General features: G+C 40.2%; 1 protein-coding gene across 4 annotated transcripts in view; it reads right to left on the bottom strand.

The window, feature by feature from the left end:
• The window catches only part of kdm6a (lysine (K)-specific demethylase 6A), a 104,432-nt gene extending 89,296 nt beyond the window's left edge, over positions 1 to 15,136 (bottom strand). For 3 of the 4 annotated variants that reach the window (XM_006638883.3, XM_015363377.2, XM_015363376.2), the window contains exons 1-2: positions 14,599 to 15,136; positions 14,353 to 14,416 (exon numbers count right to left, since the gene is read on the bottom strand). In XM_006638883.3, coding sequence (XP_006638946.2) covers positions 14,353 to 14,416; positions 14,599 to 14,771 — 237 coding nt within the window. In that variant the 5' untranslated portion in view covers positions 14,772 to 15,136. The remainder of the gene's footprint in view (positions 1 to 14,352; positions 14,417 to 14,598) is intronic. The other variant, XM_006638884.3, reaches the window with a different exon arrangement.
• Positions 15,137 to 21,553: the final 6,417 nt, after the last annotated feature.

The following is a 21,553-nucleotide window of genomic DNA, read 5'->3' on the forward strand; positions in this document are numbered from 1 at the left end:
ACCTGATAAAACAAGCAACTCTGACCTCCTGATTACTATACCTGCCCATCAGTCTGACTGTACAGTTGACTAGTAAGTTTTAATAGGTTTTAAAACCCCACAGATCAATAATTTATTAATTGCTTACTGCCATCTCAAGACAGTAACGCAAATTACCAAAATACTGCAAACGCAATGTTGTACAAAAATGTGAAGCATTTTGAGAAGCTTTTAGTGCCAAATGAGGTTTCCTTGTGTGGTAGACAAGTGACAAGTCAGCTGATGAAGCAGAAGAAAAGCTTTGACAGGGATCCAGGATTTTAGCACAACAAAAAGCTATATTCTCAGATATATTGACAGAAGGCCATTTTCAAGGCCTGATATGTCTTTTTGGGGAACAACATTATTCTCAATGGAAAAATGTAAAATAATGATATAGGATTCGTAGCAATTATGGTTCTTTGCTCTTACACAGCACTTTTAGTTTTTTAGTTCTTAAGGATCCCAAAGTGTATTTACATATGGGGGGGCACTTCATAGCTGATGAGATGAAAGTGAGAAATTGTTTCACCAGTTGTATGAAGTGGGGACTTCATACCCAGGCAGTCAGGACCCTCAGTTTAACATCACATTGGAAAGACAGCTCCTTCTACAGCAGTATTCCCAGGTACCACTCTGCAATCTGGTTTTCCCTAGAACTCTCCTATCCCAGAACTGACCAGGCCCAGCCTACCTGAACTTCCGAGACCTGACAAGATCAGGGTAGAAAGTGGCAATACAGTTGTCAACTCACCAGTAGTGAAACGTACTGAGAAATAGCAATTCCAAAAAGACATTTAAATCCTAATCCTGTACACCTCTACAAAATATACTACTGCTGGTCACAAAATCAGAGGTACAACGATAAAGCATAATTGAGGATGTTTAAATTAACTCTTTCTATCACATCTTTCGCACAGTTTGAAGATGAACAACTGAAAAAAGTCAACAGTCCTTAAAAAGTTGACATTTTATTCATGCAACTTGTACACTTCAGCGTCACACAGCCCATTAAACTCTATCCTACATGAGAGGGAGGGGTTACTTTGTGACTAGACCAACACAATACAGATACGGCAGGAACATGTTAACCCATGAAATGGGAAAGAGACGATTTCCAGACAGCAAGTCAGAAAAAAAGGGCAAGCTGGTCCTAACAGTACAATAAAGGGGAACATTCCACTGATACCTTTCTAACAAGAGATGAAAAGGTTAACTTTCTATTCAAGTTGATGGTACTAATGATGTTGGTGGACCAGAAGGTGGTGCTCTTTTCTGTGGACAAGAAATTCTGAAAACCAAGAGCTACTATGGCATGAAGAATCAATGCTGTAGAGGAGGTGCAGCCCTCCAGAAGAGATGCTAAATTGAGATCCCAACTACTTATTAAACATCCCGAAACACTGTTCAAAAGAATAGCAGTGTTTCACCAGATTCCACTCTTTAGTGTCCACTATCTGGACTACATAAGTAGAGCAATGTTTCTCAATTCCACCTGACCTACAGTGTACTGGACTGCTAGAGCAGAATAGCTGCTTTGGACTTTAATGCACACACTATTCAAATCATACCTTGGCTGCAGTTTTTCTGTCTCAGGTCAAAAAACCTCCTGCCCTTTATTAACCATGTGCATACCCACAATGCGCTTCATACACCCTGAACGTACATTTTTAGGTACAGAAACTAACTGCACAGCACAGATCTTGTGATCCTTCAGGGTCTTTATGTTATTTGAGCTCTCTCATCCCTTGTCAGTTTAGCTGTCAGTTTCTCTTTATCTATACAATGCATACAATTTAACAGGAAGTCTCTATGCTAGTAGTTAATATCCCAGCATGCTTTCTTTTTCCTCCTAATACACAGTGTTACTACCAGGTCCTGTGATCTGGACACTCTACCAACAGAGAGCTTTCCTTTGTTAATGGTGTGATATGGCCCAGGCACAGCATGGAGGGAATTTCTGCTGTGGTCCAACAATACCCAACACTAGTTTTAGAGCATATCTCCTACCCAAGAGGGATGTTGACATCACATGCCATGTACCAAAAAAAGGAAGAGGCTGAAGCTGGAAGTGCATTTCTGAAAAAAGAACAGGAGGCACTTTTTTTTTTACACAAAGGATTATAGGGGGTGCAAAACAAGCTGACCAACCATGCCGTTCAAGCCAATACGGTCTTTTTCCAGGACGCATCAGGAAGAGATCCTGCAACGAGTCACTGACAAAAAATGGCACGAAGAGGCGCCTCTTGTTTGAGCCTGCTCTCACGTTCCTGTATGCGAGTTCTGGCACAGCAGGGGATTGGGGTGCTCAGAAACTTCGAATCTGCTAGCCCATCAGCTGCAGTCTTTACCAGCTCACTACCAAGTGAAAGCCTCTTTCAGGCCTCCTCACCTCACTTATAAATGCAATGTTTTCCCTGTCTTTCAAGAAGACCTCTTTAACACATTTTGTTTAAGACCCAATTCAATGCTTTAACTCCGATACAGGTCTGGCCCACAGCAATTTTAGAAAGCCCAATCTTATATCTCTAGCCAATTTACTTAGAAAATGCATCATTATTTTCTTATTTGGGTCATTTGTAATTTTCATTTTTTGTATTCGGGGTTCAAATTTCACACTTGCTAATACAGCTAATACTCATGACCAATTACACTTTTAGTCTGCTGCTTCACCTACCAAAAGCTCTCCAGTCCCTTTTTGCTTTCATAAGACAAGTCTTGGAGGAAGCTGAATTTGCAGGAGTGACATTAAGCATGATCCTTTAGTTCAGGCCTGAACTTAGCCTGTGAAATCATACCATTACAGGCACAGTTACATTACTGAATTAGCACATGCAGTCTGTAACACATACAGCAAACAGTAACAATGTAACATTCTCTTCCATTACAGAATTTTAAGCATAGGCACATATACCAATTTCAGGCTTCTTAATAAATTCACTACACTTTGCCATCACAAGCCCTACTACCAGTAAATATGTGACTGGCTCAGGCTGATGGTGTGTTTTGGTTCTTGTGACATTACCAGTTTTGTCAGCACCTTGAATCTCTTAAAATGGTCATTACAGTCGTACTGATGCTTTGCTAATCTGGGCACAAAAAAATAAATTTGTTATGGCTGCATTATTATAAATATCAATGTCTGGATACATATACATAAAATGCTCAAGAGTTTGTCTGATTAGCTCTTTAGCAAGACGAGCGCCGTATGTAGAAAACCCAGCGTGCAGGGTCTCATCAGACTTTCTGGACATGCAGCTTGAGACTGGAGCCAACCTTAGAGAATGTTCTCCCAGAAACAGTACTCACAGCTTATTACCTTGTTCTTACTCTTCTAAACTGTTTTATCAGGAGCATGCATATGTTGTACAGAATATACACTGAATATTTGCACTTTCATTGTTTATGTAATGTCCATAATGCTTATATGCTTTAATCATTTTGAAAACCTTTTAGTCACGCCCAAGTACTTCATTATTATTGCATCTTAATTACAGGAACAGAACATGTATGATTATACTTTTCTTTACCATCACCCAGAAATTATGTGAAGCTGTATTTGAAAACTCAAGTGAATAATTATACCCATTTCTCACTTTACAAATGGAAGCTGTTTCAGAGAAAAAAAACTGCAAAGTGGAAACGTCATTTTAACATTACAGACTCTTAAACCATTCTGGTTTGTCCTACAAGATAAAAATTAAACGCAAAATGAAACATTAACATATAACCCAATTTAAACATTTAAATATAAAGCAGAAGTACTGTTCAGTTCTACCATTCTTAGGATATGATACTCTGATACTCTGCCCTTTCACCAGCAGTTTGCTTTAGGATATGCGTGTACAGATCACGCTTTCTGTTTAGTTACAGCATGTTTTCCTCTCTTGGCACGGTAAATATTCAAAATCCACTATGGCACTGAAAAAACCAGCCCTCTTCAGGAGTGGAACACAAACCAGAGGACTCAAATACACTTCCACATTGTTTTCACTTAAAAACCTAGAACAACTTCTTTACTCAAAGGATTGTGAGTATGTGGAACAAACTGTCCAGTGACACCCTGCCTTCTTTCATGAAACAGCTGGACGAAACCCTCAGGACAACTGGCTCAGATTGGGCACACGGCCTCCTCTAGTCTGCAACTTTTCTTATGTTGCACTGCAGATATAATGCATTTTACAGATACAGGAGGGGTGAAAGATGTCCAGTCAAGCAGTGTTTCCCCATAATAAACGTGCTGCACAAGATCCAGATTCGGTCAAACTGAGAAAAACCCAAGAAATGAAAATCTGTGCATCAAAACACGTCAATGGTGTTCAAGAAAGCAGGTGTCACCATGATTTGAAATTCTCAATATAGTTATAATAGCTCTGCAATAGAATTAATACATTTCATACATACAGAACATTCATAGATTTAAGAAAAGTTTATTCCAAAAGGAAATATTTTCTGCACTTCAGCATTTGTTAATTCTACTCCACCACTTACTTTAAACTTAGAAGTATAACAAGAAGGTTAAAAGATGTAAAGTAAAAATAAAATCACAAAAATCTGGAAACAAAATATCAGGGACAGTAAAACCACTAAGTTAGTTCAAAAGCTAAAAGTATAAAGAAAATGTGAGGAATAACCTTGGGGAGGCCTGTCTTCGGCTGTAAATCAACAAGTACAAACAACATTTTCTAACATTTTAGAATGTATTGCCAGATCATATAGATAGCTTAAGACTCCCCATTTTTAGCTTTATCTCAAAGTCCTGTAAATAAGTAATGTCAATTGCATACATACAGAGGAACACTGCCATACATTTTTTCCAACTACTAACCTTTGTTTGCATATGACTATTTATCCCAAAAGGGTTAAATCTAAGATTTTTTCCAGATCCACCATCCTACTCAAACTCCACGCACCTCTCTCTTCTTCAAACTGGCTGTGAACTAGAGAGCTGCCCTTGCTTAGAACGGACTGGCCATCACTAAGCAGCCACACTACAGGACTTCCCTGTGTAAAGCCCTGGAAATGCAGGATGCCAGTTGGGAAGCCACATTGGATTGGACTGAAAAGGCAGATTGCAAACTTGTTATTGTGTTTATTAATTGCACAGGAGCTGTAACAGCAGGGTCTTGGCAAAGGAACAAAAGTTCTCCCTTCAGTGTGTGAACACCCATAAAACAAAAGCAGAAAAAAATATTATTGCCGTGGTGATGCCTTTCACAGACGTGCACAGAGACCTGAAGAGACGAAAGAGCCAAAATGTTATCATGTCAGCGTGGACATGAAAATTTGCTTGTGCTTTTGCTGCCGGCTATATCTCCTCACAGAAACATTTTACTCTTGTCTTCATCGCGACAGCACGCGGGTTCCTCCAATCTATGGCAGATGGGCAATTATTCTTGTCTGTGCTTGTGGTCTTAAGAGTTGTCCTTTTAGTTGATCTTTTCAATAAGGTTGTACAAAACTATGCCACTACATTTTGCACTACATGCAACAGCCACAGCTTAAAGAACTTAAAGAGCACATGTCACCCCTCTGTCCTGATACTGGGTCTGCCTGGTGTCTTAAAACTATAATGTTTTTCTTTCTCACGTTAACTACACTGCAGCCCAAGTAACATTTCTGTGCTTGCTGGCCTTCCACTGGTCTGTTATACATCTGCTTTAGGCGATTCTCTGGGCTTGAGCTGTCACTGCATGGCTCCCTGTCTTCCTTGCTTACGCTCCGGGAGAGCACTTCCCTGTTTAAGCAAATCAAAAACAAAGACACATGTTATTACCTTTCACCACTTTCAGGCATCTGCCCTTTATTGGTCTCGGGTGCAAAGTACCAACAACCAGAAGCTACTCACCCATCTTTACTGGTGAAACACTTTTTTCAGCTCGGGAAAACATTTTAAAACAGGTACAACAAAGAATAAAACAAGAATTCTGCCAGTACAAAAATAATAAAGCATCAAAAGATACGTCCAGCTTAAAACTGCAACAAATTCACAGTTTAAAAGTCCAGGAGTGTGTAGTATCATTGGATGCTGTAAACCTGGGACTCACATTTTGAACCAGGTTGGAACTGCTGTCTTGTGGGATTATTTAGAAGCCATGATTGGTACATGGCCAGATCCCCCCCTGACAAGACACTGCCGTAAGACACTCTCTTCAAGAAACACCCTGGGATTTTTAATGACTGTACCAGGGCATTAGAATCCACACCGAACACAGTGACCAGCTCTTCTGCATTAAAAAATACAATTGTAAAACACAAATACACACACTATTGCCTCAGCTGGAGGAGAACCTCTGAAAACACGGTAGGTAAAGGTAAAAAGCAAATTCACCACCCCGACTCCCTGCACACGTGTAGCCCACCCAGACTCCAGATAACAGGATTTGTGGATTCCCACCCACCACAGGAGCCATTCTTCAGAATAACTTTTTCCACACAAGGAATTTGTGGTGGTTGCATTTGCTGTGTGAAGATTACAGGCTGAGCAAATACTATATGTTTGAGCAAGCAAAAAAAACAGCCTAAAGATGTCTAGAAGAGATGCTGGGGGTAACTGCTGAAGTAACAAGGCTGACAAGCAGATGTGGGTTGTGATTTGATAGCTGGTGAACTAATACTAGTTGTCCATCGCTTTTATCCAAAGTGACTTACAAGTGTACCAATATACAGTGCCTTGCAAACATATTCAGACCTTATTCAACTACAAATCCTACACTAAAATTTTGTGCTGTGAAATTTTTAATTCTATGCACTGAAACTCAGAATTAATTTGTGTGACATTGTTTTGTGTCAGAAAATATTCAACCCACACGTTAATATTTTGTAGGGCCGCCTTTTGCGGCAATAACAGCTTTAAGTCACTTGGGGTAAGTATGTACCAGCTTTGCACACACTGTTCAGGGGTGATGTTGGCCCATTCTTGGCCACAATTTCTGGATGATGGTAAAGAAAAGGTTTGTAAGTACAATCATACATGCTCTGTTACTGTAATTAAGATCCAATAATAAATAATAATAATAAACTCCCATCTATAAAACAAGGGAGTGCTTATTCCATGCAATCTTTCCTCAACTTACTTGGGTCTCTCTATGCATCAGAGCTCTCATTACACAGTGTACTTATACTGGTCCCCAGTACCAGTGACGTTACAGAGGCCGTAAATTTGAAACAACATATAGGTTGGCATTGGTCTTGACCAAAATATAAGTCTTTTGGCAGCACAAATTTGTATCCCACATCAAATTAACCCCAGTTGGCCTGGGTACATGTAATAACACCTTGCATTAATATCACGCCTGTCATCTCATAAATCCCCCATGATCTTCACGTGTAGGAGGAGACACACTGTAGCCCCACCTGGCTGACATGAGACAGCTCCTCTGCTCCAGCAGCCCCACTAAACAGTTAAGTGGGGAAAAAAGAGAAATTGCTTCATCAATTGAATTAAAAGGGATTTTTTTGAGGAGCCCAGACAGTACAAATCAACAGAAAAGGGTAACCAGGACACCCACGCAGGCCTAACACTTCACAATTCTACTTCACTGATAATTGAAACCTCTTCCAAAGTCTGCTAGATTTAGTCTAAGATTACTGTTATGCCTTTAAAGATTCAGTCAGCTCTCCCTAAACCAGATGCATCTGTTTTCTAATTAAATGACTCCAAAAACAGCAGAATTATTTTCTCCAATAAAGCTTGAATAAGAGGTTCTAAACCCATTAACTCCAAAAGATAAAATCAAAAGAATAAACATCAGTTCAAGATGCTTAAAGATGAAATGCTTAACATATAAACACGATAAAGGACAGAACCCGAGTTCTTTGTTACTTTAACTTTCTCTTCCCCTAAAACTGTAAGATGTTTTACAAACAGGTCATAGAAAGTAAATTTAAACATGGAAATGGCAAAAACTAAAACAGTCCAGCTCAGCATCCCTCAAAACAAGGCAAAAAAGGCCCATGGAACATCCTACGGACAAATCACAAGAAGCAGCTTTTAAATACAATGCTAAATGTTCCCTTCGAATTATTTAATGAAATGTCTTGTTCGAAGCATACATCAGTTTAAATCAATAGAGCTCACAAGGCGTGAGACAAAACCAGTTTTATTGGTATTAGCAATTAGCAATTTCTGCTGAAAGTTTTGTTTACCTTGAAACCAAAAGAAATTACTAGGGATTGGGAAACTATATGAAATGAGTTAAAGGACTGAAAATTCATCTAGGCATCCGTTCATTTCATTCAAAATATCATTTGATGCCCGAAACGTATTTCTTGATATAGCTCATCTAAACACTTGTAAATGAAACATTCACAACAAATGTCAAAGGGTTACCAGTAAGACAGGCCAGAAGATTACATTATTTAGCAAACAACAACTAAAGCAGAGTTCTTGCAGATTGGGACAGCCCTGGCCTGAGTATAGTATTCCAGACCAATCTCTTCAATGGTCTTCATTAACTATTAAGACTACATTTTAAAGAAGTGAGAAGACCTCCATAGGACAAGCATCTAGTCCTCATGTTATAGTATGAAAGTCTGAAGCCAAATCAGTAGAAATAAATACCGCTGAATCAGTTTCAGTCTGTAACCTGGGAAGGTCTTCCTATCTGGATGGGAAAGGTCATTACACTAATTTTCTTATCTCTTTATTACCTTACATGACAGCTGGGCCTTCACTGGTGGAAAGGGGTATAGCTCTCCAGTAGGCCAGCAGCATGTTGACAGAGAATCAAATTACACTGCAATTATTTTCTCTACATTGTTGAGATGTCAGATTTCACCAAGTTCCCTCTGCACAATAAGCTTTTTTTGTATTTTAATGTAAACTACTTCTGCGTTGGTTAATTCTTCAGGATTTCCTTTTGCCTTTTGTGGATTTAAAGTAAAGATATGGGCATCAATCATCTCTTGCTTTTAATTTAGCTAGAACTTTCAACTTCAGGGATTTACATTACGACTAAATGTCCTGTGCTTTGTGTTTAACTCATTTTTGTGGCTTTTAGATCATTCCAAATGCTAAATACTATCTAAACTGAATTTAAAGCTGCTAGGTCCAAAAATACAAGGAGGACTACTTCAATACGGCACAAAGCTCACATGCTCACTGGACTTCAAGGCAGAATTCTGCTTCAATGGGTCTTTTCCTCTTATTTAGCTCCCCAACTGTTACCAGATACCCGTTTCACCTAGAATACCTAACTTGCATACAAGAAACTTATTTAAGCAACACTTAATCCTCATATTCTGCAAACTGCAAAACTGAACAAAAAACACACAAAACATACAGCTGGCATTTTGCTTTCGGTAAAACAAAACTGTGCTCTTTCTGGTCTTCTCCGGTTCCAGTGCAATAAATAGCAACTTCTGGGCAGAATACTGGGACTGGTTACTCAGAACTAAACCTAAGCTGATTACACCATGACTGTTTACATAGAGTAATGCTGTTCACCAGAGGTCTCCAATCCTGGACATGGAGGGCACCTACCAAGTTATTCTTACAGGTCATCTTTTGTGTAAAGATCAGGCACACTTGTTGAAGCAAACTGATCAATTCAGCAAGTAATGTGTCAATGCAGGGAATATTAGTCTTTGAAGGCCAAAGGATATTTGTTTTTGTATTCCAAATAATTACTTCATTGAACACGTCTCCTGTTTAACCAATTGTTTAATTGTACCCTGGCCTTTAGAAAATGACGACTTGGAGGTTACCTATGAAATCTGCTGGACTGCAGCTGTGCAGGACCAGGGTCCAATACCCCTGCCTCCACTGTTATTTGTTACAGTTTTAACCATCTAGAAGTCAGAACTTGCACAAGACCAGTAAAATCCAAGCTCACAAGATATGCCAGCCCACAGATATGAAATACACACATTAACACTAAAGAGTTCATACAGAGACTCTCCACACTTGGGGACTTGAAACTCACAACCCAGTCTACTATAGCCACTCAACAGTTACAAGTCCTGCAGGTGAATACCACTATTAGAAAAAACATGATTCTGAACACAGATCATGAAAGGAGCCCACGCCAAGCATAATTTATCAGCATCCCTTGTATGCTTGAGTTACTCCAAATCCAGGAAATGAAGATCTTTACTATTGGCAAAAATGAGCGAAACTGGGAGGCTGAAGAGCTTGCTCACACTTTACCAAGGAAGTTGACATGACTATTTAAGCCCATTTTATGTCCATGAACCAGGATTGAGCGAACTAGTGTCTAGATCAACTCAGGCTCATACAGGTCCAATAAGAGAAGCCTTCATCCATAAGCTGGATTCTGATGTAGTTAAGTTTGGCAAACTTCCCTTTAGATATGGGGAGGGAGGATGAAGAAGCTGTAAAAAAATTTAGGCTTTAAAAAGTAAACACTTCTTAATGCCACAATACAGTCTTTCCTCACCTGAAGAGTCCATGCACTTCGAGAACCAGCACAATTAAAAACAAGATGAAAAACGTCTACATGCTACCTGTAAAGAACTAAACATAACTACACATCAAAGATAGAATATGTGCTGTTTACTGATACAAAATCCCAGTCCAAGGAACAGGCTTAATCTTTTCTTACTCACTTGTAACATTAGTTTGGAATGGTCCCTAATTCCAAGGTTAGTCAATTTAAATACAAAGCTGATAGAAGAGAGGGCGCCCAGAAAGCTTTTATAGGTCTAGTTTGGCATGCAGACTTCAACTGCAAAAAATACACAACTCCAGAATATTGCTGCATTTTATACTCGAACATTTAAACCAGTGTTCTTACACTCAGCATTCGTCGTATATTAGAGCTTTAGTACCAACAATGCAGAGACGGAATCCTCAGACTAATCCAAATAAGTTTACAATGGCAATGCTGCAACTACGCCAAGCTTAAATTATTTAGTCCACTTAATAATCACTAAAGATAAATCCCACAATTTCTAGTATTCAAAATAACTCCAATTCTTTTCACAGCGTTAACTGACTATTGGCTTCTGACGTTCCTTGATGAGGCAACAACAGCAAAATCACAGATCACTTTCACCGCTGAAGAGCAAATGTAATTGTTATGCCAGGGGATCACTATGCACAGCTGTAGAACTGAGAAACCTTTAGATGCCAAGGGTGAGAGTAGAACCGTCGTGCACAGAAGTCAGAACGAGCCTTTGACTCAGGTGTAGGACACAACTGTGAGAAAACTATCTGAATGCTGCGGTCATGGACAATATCAATGTGCCTCAGATCATGCGGCCCTTCGGCCAAACCCTTCACTGCACCGCGGCAGCCAAGTTTAAAGAACAAGAACACCAATCAATACCATGAAAATGCTAACGATCTGATAATGGCTATTTAGCTGGTACCTAGATTTATTGCTTTTATTAATTTAAAACAAAGATTCATCTAGGATATTTCAAGAATGATGAGTTTTTTTTGTGAATAGAACACTAGAAAAACATCCAGATGAGTCCACACACTCCTAATGACTTACCCGAAAAATCATAACCTTAGTTATTTTTATCAAACCGAACCTTAAGCCTTCTGAACAATAAGGAAAAGAGGACGACATCAGTCTTTAACGAGGCTTTTACCATTTGAATGACAGAAAATGCCGAGTTATATCTTCCACTAACGAGTCAGTACTGCAATGCTTTTACTTCTAGTTAAAAGAAATCCCCACGGTCAGAAACACAGTAAAGGAAATGCACACCAAATAAAAGAATGACATCAGTTTACCACCACAAAAAAAACTGACAAGGAAATTAAGGACGACAGCCTTAAGTGGATGTTTAATAAAATCTGTCTGTGAGGCTCCTATATAGTAATCTTCTAGTGATAAAGATTCAAAGTCAAGGCCAACAATGTGCTCTTAATAAGTGGCACGTATGTCTAAGCACGTTTAAACTAGGAACAGGAGGCACTTCTTTACACAAATAGTTGTGGGAGTATGGTACAAGCAAGCCAGTCATTCTGTTGAAGCTGATACCTTGGACTTTTTTCAAGAAACGGCTGGATCCTTGGATCAATTAACTTTCTAAAGTGCTGAACTACACTGGCTGAATGGCCTCTACCCAATATGTAAATACGCATGTCTTTATGAAGTGCTGTCTCTTTAATACAGAAAGCATCCATCATTTTAATTTTAATGTAATCCCATCCTCCCTATTGCTTAAGACTAACACAGACATTTGGTGGCCTACCAATGATTCATAAAGACCACTGTAGCAGTAGTTTTACATTTAAAACTTTTAATGAAAACTACACACAGTAAGAGAATCAACACTTTCCAGGCGCCCAGGACCTCAATGTGCTATGAAGAGACACTCCTGGTCAAACAGCAATAATTTTCTACCAACGTGTTCGCACTGTTCTGCAGTAAGGTTTTGCTGCCTCATCCACACATCTTTTTTGAAACCATAAAACCTGCGAGGTTATTTTCACCAAGACAGCAAAAGTAACAACATGGCAAAATTGTACCTGGAAATAAAACCCCAAATTCTGGGCTCATTTAAAGTGAACGTTCACCAAAGCTAATCCAAAGGCTTGGCGTTCAAGCACAAACACGCAACAAAACAACAATTCGATAAAAGGGACATTTGTGTGACTAAATGACGCCCATCTTTCCCCTAATGTTTATCCTTCCGTTTCGTTTATAGATTCCCAAATACGGAAGTGATATCCTACTCTGACTAGAATTAGTGTGCATCGTTAATACAACCCTAAAACTGGAAACACAATCCGTAGTTAAAAACAATGGCTTCGAGCACCACCGACGCCTTTTAATTTACATATCGGGGCATGAGGACAAATCCTACAAGAGCGTATTTCTCACACACAAGTCCACGAATTTCAAAACTGGTTCAGTCGCACCATACGTGCCAGTATTGGTGCATAGCGAAACTAAACGTTAACCGCATTGGTTACAGCCTGCGCGGGGGAAAAAAAAACTGAAGTTGCCCTGCCTCATGAATAATTGGGTCTACACTTAAGGCACCCTCACCCCGAAGAATATAATATCATGGCACACGAAAGAGGCCCAGACCTTCCAGACCTCCTGAGCACGACTCAACAGACGAGTGAAACAGACTGGGGGGGGGGGGGGGTTTGCAAAAACTGTGCACCTGCATCGTGCATTCTTTTAGAGTGAGGAAAAAATGGGAACCTCCAAAAACGGACCCCCCGGTAGCCTTTGTTCGGTGTCCAATGTGCTACAGGTTGATGATGCGATAGGTGCCGAGAGCAGGGGGTGGCACGCGCACAGCAAACGCAGCACACAAGCAAGCCGTCCCCGTCGGGGTTTTTTTTTTTGTAAATAAAACGCAAAATACCGTGGGTGAAAACGACGTAAAAAGTATAAAAATAAACGGAGAGAAACCGAACTCGCCGCCCAATGTCTCTCAACAGGCTTGATATATTCGATAATTTAGCTCCCCTGCCTCTATTTCTCTCTCACTTTTTTCTCCTCCCCGTCCCGCCATCTTGGGCCGATTCAAGCAGCCATTACTAACTATGTTTAAAAACAGAACCAACAACTTCGTCGCAAACCCCCTCTCCCCCCCTCGTAAGACAGCATCCCTTCCACACGAACACGGTCAACAAGTTTTTACTTATTTACTGTCAAGCAAACCGCGACGACAGGCACGGCTGGGTGGCGGGTACAGCTAACTGCACGACACGGCCATGTAAATAACATCCAGGGAACGCAACTGCTGGAAAGCACCAAATAACCGCAACAATTTCTGCTTTTAGCTTGAGCTAAAGTCATGGGGGGGGGGGCGGTGAAAGGATTTAAAATAAAGATCCTAATTCCCCTCGTCGCGAATTCAGGTTCAATAACACAAATCCAACTGCAATCTAAACCGCACAGCCATCTAACAATCCGTAATATCGCCACAAACTGGACGTGGCTCCCAAATATGACTGACCCATTTTTACAGATCCTACATCAACATCCGAGGACCAGTTTGCCAAAACTGTCCCCCTCCCCAAAAAAAAAACAGGGAAACGGAACCGCGCAGCCTGGTGAGATGCACGAAGGTCCTGATGTAGTCACTACTTTTCCATGTTAAAAACACACACGCACAATAACACTAACAACGTCACCGCTGCAAACATTGCTACCCTGAAAAATTAAATGCCCCAAAATAAGAGTCCCACTCCCGATCTCCCACAGCTCTGCAAATGTGCAAGACTGGGGAGAGGGTGCAAAACACACCAATTTTTAATGCACGGGGGGCGCATCGCCATGAGGTCGACCTCTTTTCTCTTAAAGCGCTTTAAACTAGGTGCCTCCCAGGTACAAAATGCACTAACGGGAGTTTAAGGGGGGGAAGGCCTTCTCGGGTCCGATATTCTTCAAATACCTTTAATAGCAAGGCCTTCGTTCTGGCGCCATCTTCATGAAGCCTCTGAAATCCAAACAGCCGGCTGTAAAACAGAAAACAACACACAGGCGGCTCCGCGTTAACTCGGGAGGTTTTGCAAAAAATAACCAAGCGGGTTTAAATTCACTCGTTTTTTTGGGGGGGGAAAAGAAGACCACCACCACCGCGGAACGCCAGGAAGAAGAGAAAAAGCGGCATTTTCCCCGCACCGCGCCCTTTTCTGACCTGTCTATCCCGGCCAGGGTGTCCCTCTCCTGCGCTGTCAGCCTCGGAAAGTCCTCTTCGGTTTCAATCGCTTTTCCCGCCGCCATTTTCTTTTCCTCATCACCAGCAGTAGCGCCGAGACTTCGAGCAGCAGCGCAGGCGGCGGCGGCGAGCGACACTCCGCACGATTTCATGGGAACGCACCGGGGGGGCAGCCAACGAAAAACCTCCACCAAAACAAAACAGCGAAGCCAAAAAAAATCGGGAGAGGGAAAACCAACTTTTTTATTTCCAGGATTGAAAAAAAAAAATGCAAAAAAAAAAAAATAAACAGTAAATCCTTTTTACAGGAGAGCAAAAAAAAAAAAAAGAAACCCTCCAAAATGGTCTTCTTTTTTTTTTTACATTGTTTTATACAAAAAATATCTGTATGCAACCGAGAGCGTTGTTGTGCATGGAGTGCTATGAATGCGGGGTTTTTCAAAACGGGGTGTTATTTGGTTAATATCACAAACTTCCCCCCAAACCACCAGCTCAAAGTTGTTGTAATTGTGTCACACAGGCGAACCCACGCCGCCGCCGTCGGTACGCCCTCCCCTCTGCCTGCCGCAGCCAATGAGGAGCGCCCGCCGCGTCATGTGACCAGCCTTGTCTGTGGATGTCTTGGGGTTCCTTTCTCTGGAGCTCCGCGCCTCTCATACAAACTTACAAAACGGCAAGGATAGAAAAAACACACACAACTTCGCTCGTTCTGCCCTCTCGCATGGATTGGTGGGCAGTCCATTCAATAGGGTGACGTTTTACCTTTCCGATGCCACGATTGGATGAGAGTCCTGCCATTTTCCGTGTGGTATTGCAAAAGGCGGCCTTAATTATACAGCAGGTTAGTAGGTCCAGCTACATATACGAGTAATTGCGATGACTGTGCCCCATTTTTTGGTTACAGCGTAGATAGTTTGAGGTGCGCTGGTTGTGATGGTAAAAGGCGAAGTTATTTCTTGGTTCGTGATTTAGTAAAATGCTCGGTGTAAAAGGCGAAGTTATTTCTTGGTTATTGATTCAGTAAAATGCTCGGTTAGGGGGAAGTGCCAAACTGCGGTTGTGCAGTTAGAAACCCTTTTTTCACTATAACAAAAACGCCATTATCTTGTTTTACCCATTTTTGTTTGTGGGGGGGGGGGGGGGTCGTTCGTTTTCATGGTTCCCACACAGATTGCGATTTAAAATGAGTTTTTTTAAACTGAAGGTGCCGTCGATATTAGTAAAGCAATCTGTAATGTGTAACTTGGAAATTCATCCCTTTCTGAGCAAAAGGCAGCGTAAAACGTGAGTGTGTGAAACTCGTAAAGAAACAGTAAAGTGAAATATGGTGCTTTGTACGCACAGCTGCAAGCAAGAGGTGGCCGTTGTGTCCATCCTTGTTTGAGATCTTATTTTCAAAAGGCATAACTTTTGTTCTCAACAAAAGGATGGAGAGCATATGCTCTGGACACAAGTTTGGAGAAATGGGTCCTGTTTTCCTCTCAATACATTCCTTTTTTTTTCAACTGTGATCTGGTTTTGTTAATACCTGAAAAATAGTCTTATCTAAACCCCTTGGCGTTTTGTATACTTGTAGCAAATTGCCTCTAGGAGCTAGAATATTGTAGATGTCTTACTAAAGAATTTTAAAGATGGTTCATAATTACACTGTTTGAATCCCACACTTTTTCCTATGCACCCCAAGTATTCCATTAACTTTTCTTTGCTTCCTCATGTTATTTTGATGTAGCTGAAAAATAATTCACATAAACAACCAGATGCTTCTTTTGTGTAACTCCCTGCAGCTCCAAATCACCCATGTGGGATGTACATGCATAGTAAATGTTTGTGCTTCAATGTTACTTTTAAATTTCATAAAATCCAATCCATTTTTTTTAACCCTTGGTACTTCTCTTGCTGCTGTTTGTGTGTTTGCCACTTGTGTTTTTGTGTCATGCAACCATTAACTGTTTTGTTAGCTAATATCAAAATCCAAATTGCTTATACAAATCATAAAAAATAAATATCAGCCCCTTTCATAGGTTATGCATTTTAGGATGGATAAATGCATAAGAATTCTTGTTTGTTAAACCAGTTTCAATCTATGTGCGTTTTTTTACATTGAGTTTTTTTTAATAAAGCTTTTAATGAGCGACCTTGTCAAATACTTTCTGGTAGTCTAAATATGTCATTTTCTATAGTGGTTTCAATAGTGGATCAACTGTCCTTGTCGCTGGTAAATTAAATGAGGCTTTCATCTAAATCCATGTTGGCTGTCTCTTAAAATGCAAATGTTTTAAATAATTCTTTTAGTTCAGTTCCAGCTATCATTTCTGTAACATTGCCAGCAACATAAATAAGACTGATTGACTTATAGTTTCCTAGTTTAATTTTGTCCCGCTTTTTATGCATTGGTGTTACATTTGCAATTCTGAAATTGGTGCGATTCTTAATGACGTGAATTATACTGGTAAAAGGTCTATGAAACAATCCAGACACTTTTTCTAAAGAACTACTGGGAAAATAGTCAGGCCGAGAGGAAGTGAAAAATTGTAGTCATTCCGCTTGCAGCAATACCTCATTCTCAGTTATACTAAGATTAATCAATACTCTAGGAATTCTTTCTGCAGTATAGAAATTCTTTAACTTGTTTCCAATACTTTCAGAAAGCAGAACACTCTTCAACTTGCCTGTTATTATTTTTGACTTTATTGAGTGATTTTCTCTAAATAAACATTTGCCACCCTTTTTTTTAAGAAAAATAAAATTCACCTTGAGTATTTTTCTTGTGTACTAGAATCCAAATATTAAGAAGGAGAACTGCAGCAGTGTGAACATCTATGTAAAATCAATTGCGTGTGTTATAGGTCCATCAACATATAGATTAATTTTTTATATGGAAAATAGGTAGAGGTCTTTGCTGAGCTCTAAACAAATGGAAATCTTAATCACTTATTACATGTGAGAACAGCCGATTGTGTTAAAATGTATGTGTTAAAATGATACATATACCTCAACCAATGGTTCCCAGCCCTGGTTCTGGAGGAACGCTCTTCTGTATTATATTCCAGTTGAACTCGAAGTATCAGGGGCTGATTGGTGATTTATTGGATCTGCCTGCTTGTTTAGATTTTTATTTAGCTCAAGGGGTGCTGCTTCCAACACTTCCAGTACACAGAACATTGTTTCTTACTAAAGGTCTCTTCCTAGTCGACCAGTTGCTGATGAACGCCCACAGTGAGCGTTTCTTTCTTCTGCACTGATCCAGTTAGATCTAACTGATTTATGCCAGTTTTGTGTGAGAGGGATGTTTTGTAATTTAGAAAATGACACAGGGATGAAACCAATTATATATCCCATTTGACCCTTTAAGAGTTAAAATTAATAATGTAGATAATGCTACAGGTTGAAAACACACATCAATAAGCCTGTAATTAAGAACTTGGAAGGAATGAAAATCAGAAGAGACATTATTCTCCGTGGCTCAGAACCCCAAGTCCTAAAAGCTGCAACAGCTGGGGATTAAATCATGACCCACATCATGACAGGCAAGGAAAAGAACCACAGGCCTAAAATGGCCTAGTTTTGTCACCTGGGTGCACTTTTGCTTTGTTTCCTTCCCATCTCATCTCTCCTCTTGTCCCGTACCATAAGCCCAGAATCCCAGTCACAGTCGGCTAGTGACCTGAACAAGGTCCGTAATCGTCCATAATCATAATCCGTAATCGTCGAGTACATTTTACACTCAGGCAAGCACTTTCAGCCTTGCTTTCAAGGCGCCCAGGAAGTTAACCAAGCACTGCAGGTGTCCAGCAGATTGTGCAAACAAAACCACCTTGAAGGCTTTATGAGTTACATGGCCTCAGGGTCCAAGAACCATGGTTGTCGTTTCTATATATGAACAAAATGTCAGTGGTCCACAGCGCTGTTGTTGTGTTAATTATGCAAGCGGTAGTCCACATTCTCAGGGAGGTAGATAGGCCCAACAAGAAATCAAAATCAACTTTCAGGCCGGCTTTAAACACAGGCTCATTACCTCATTGTCAGCTGGATTGGATTCCCTGGCAATGGGGGGCTCTCACAAACATAAAAACCCCTCCCACCCCCGCCCCCAGGGTCGTATCGGTAACAGTAGACATAGCATGCAAAAAAATCAGTCCTTTTCCTTCTGTTGGAGTGCTGCTGTAAATGAAGGGCATGTTAGGAGATAGATTATATGATGCATGTAGGTAATTTAATACCTATGTGCACATAGTTTTCCATATTTCTTGATTTTTTTGCACATATCGAGAGCATGTATTACAGCATACCTGTCATTTAAATAGCTTAGGCAAAGTGTTCTTAGAGCTATGTGGGAGAATAGAATCCAGGTCCATATTCGCTTGTGATACACTGTCAAACAGTCGGACAAGCAACCTATAATGTCAAATATGATTTTTGTTACATGATTAACATCTAATCATATTCATGGATGTCCTTGTTAAGATTTTGTTGACAATAAGATCACTTTATTGGCCATATACAATTTATTGTATTAGGAATCTGTCTCTTCGCAGACCCCAACTTGCTCTCCATGAGACACAGACAGGGAGAGAAGCTTGGGGTCAGAGGGCAGGGTCAGCCATATAGGATTTTTAGGACTGAGACTACTTGCAGCCAGTCTCCAGGTTCCAGGTTGCACCAGAAACATATATGTGCATAAAGATAACCTGGATTACATGCACAAAGAAAAAAAAAGAGTCATATCAGCTATTTCATAGAATAGAGTATTTCTCTCAGTTTGCAAAGGTCATGCAAGCTCCTCAGCTCTCTGCCTGTCAGGTGTGCACCACAGCCAGTAATGTTTGGGGCCCTTTGTTATAGTCACACATAGCAGGGGTCACTTTCCTGGCTGACAGGAACTCCGCTTCCTATATTGGTACAGTTCTGCCAAGCTTTAAATCTGTCAGAGGTGTCAGAGAGGCAGAGAGGAGTGGCTTTCTGTCACTAGCAACAGCAGAGAGGCCTGTAAAGCACAAGAGATGTGGGATGACGTAGAATCCATGTCTAGGTATAACTTTTCTAGACAGAACAAAGCAGAAGATGAAGCTGAAAAACCTCCTAGAGTTTCAAAAATGCACGATGTGCCTCTTCTGCGTTGAATTCATAACAGAAAAGCATGAAAAAACAAACCAAACTAATACAGGAGCAATTGTTCAAGAGGTAGGATTAGAGACTTTAGGCAAAAGAAAAAGAGCTTGTAAAGGTAAACGTTTTAACTGATTACAATGATTCTTTAAGTAGGTACTTTGCTTCACAGGTTGCTGTTTGTTTTACAGAGAACATTTTTTTTCAAAGAGAACTGCTGAATAGTGTTTTGAGTGTGGTTAGCACTCCATATTTTATCTTTCCTGTTGTAAAGCAATGTGGTGCGTTACTGCTATGCTAACATAACTATTTTAATGAAGGGAGCTAACTACCAAAGCAGATTTAAAGTAAATTCAGGAATCATCACAACAGAGGATCATGCACTAATTATTGGAAGTTGCCCAATACAAATACATAATTTATAAACAATTTAAAAAATAAACATTTAAATGCAGATGCAAACTGCTGATGTACAAGAAAGGTAATTAACTCGTTTTGAATAAGAGTCCATCTGGCAGAGGTGTGTCCAGCTGGAATTCTGAATTTTCCCTTGACCACTAAACCAAAATTATGAGAAATATTTGAAGATAGTGTGAAAAACAAAAACAGTCTTCAGTAATGGGGGGAAGTAGTCATATTTATCCATAAGATCTCTCAATATCACACCATATCGGAAACAGAGGCTGCATAGATGGTTTTTGTTAATCATGCTTGAAAGAGGTACTGGGGGCTCTGTAAAAATGTCGTCAGTGACTAGAAATACACAAGGCAACTTCTTAATATTTCCTCAACCCCCATAGAATTAACATTAAGTAGGACCTCTGTGGTCCAAGCTCCGGGATAAAATCACGTTATTCCTGGTTTCACCGTGAAGAGCGCATCAGAGGTCGTCTTTGCTCAAACAAGCGACACTACAGTGTGTGCTTTTTGGATACTTGTTGATCAGATACAGAATTAAAAATGCGTAAAAAAGCAATCAAGTCTTAGACATTTTCAAGGCTCCAAACTAGTGCTATCATTACACGGATGCAATGTGCTGTCTGCTCTTGTTTAACGTTTAACTCCCCAATCTTAATTTTGCCAGTAATATCGGGGAAAAAAAGGCGTTTGCGATTAATCGCCTGGGGAGTCCGAACCTAAAACAAGCCCCGAGGAACTCTGGGAAATTCCTTTCACACACTTCCCACTCACAGGTCACGGGTGCACGTGAAAGAAATACAATTCCCACAGTTCTCGCTTATTTGAAAGTCTGTCTTTTGCTCAATTTACGTTTTTACTCAGTTAAAATAAAATCATGTTTTTAAAAGGCTATACAACAACGCAAGATGCGAGGGCGTTCAAGTTAGGTAAAATGGCTCGGTATGTTTCCCGCTCAAAGATAAAGAAATTCAGGATTCAGCCAAAAAAAAAAACCGTAAACATGATAACAGACGCCCTGCGAGCTAAAGCTACTGGGAAACCGAGGAAACTTCAGCTTGAAATTAGTCATTTTCGGGAGACGTAGGCAACTTGTTTTTTTATGTTTGATTTTTTTGTATTGGATGTTATAAGTATTCTGCAAACCTTGTTTTCTTGATGTCCGAGAAGGGCATTTTTGTGTTTTACAAGCTAAAACAAGCAACACAATTCACAAGGACCCCCCTCTCCACTTTTTTGTTTTCTTATATGAAAAGCATCCACCTGGCAATATTAAATATTTAGGAGGTGACCAGCTTCATCCACCACTAAAGGGCAACCTCATTGCACAGCCAATGAGGGAGAGAAGTGAGAACCTGCTTCACCAGTTGAATTAAGGGGAATTTATAGTGAGGACAGATGATAGAAATTG

Source organism: Lepisosteus oculatus, chromosome 15, assembly GCF_040954835.1.
Source record: "Lepisosteus oculatus isolate fLepOcu1 chromosome 15, fLepOcu1.hap2, whole genome shotgun sequence".
Taxonomy (NCBI): Eukaryota; Metazoa; Chordata; class Actinopteri; order Semionotiformes; family Lepisosteidae; genus Lepisosteus; species Lepisosteus oculatus.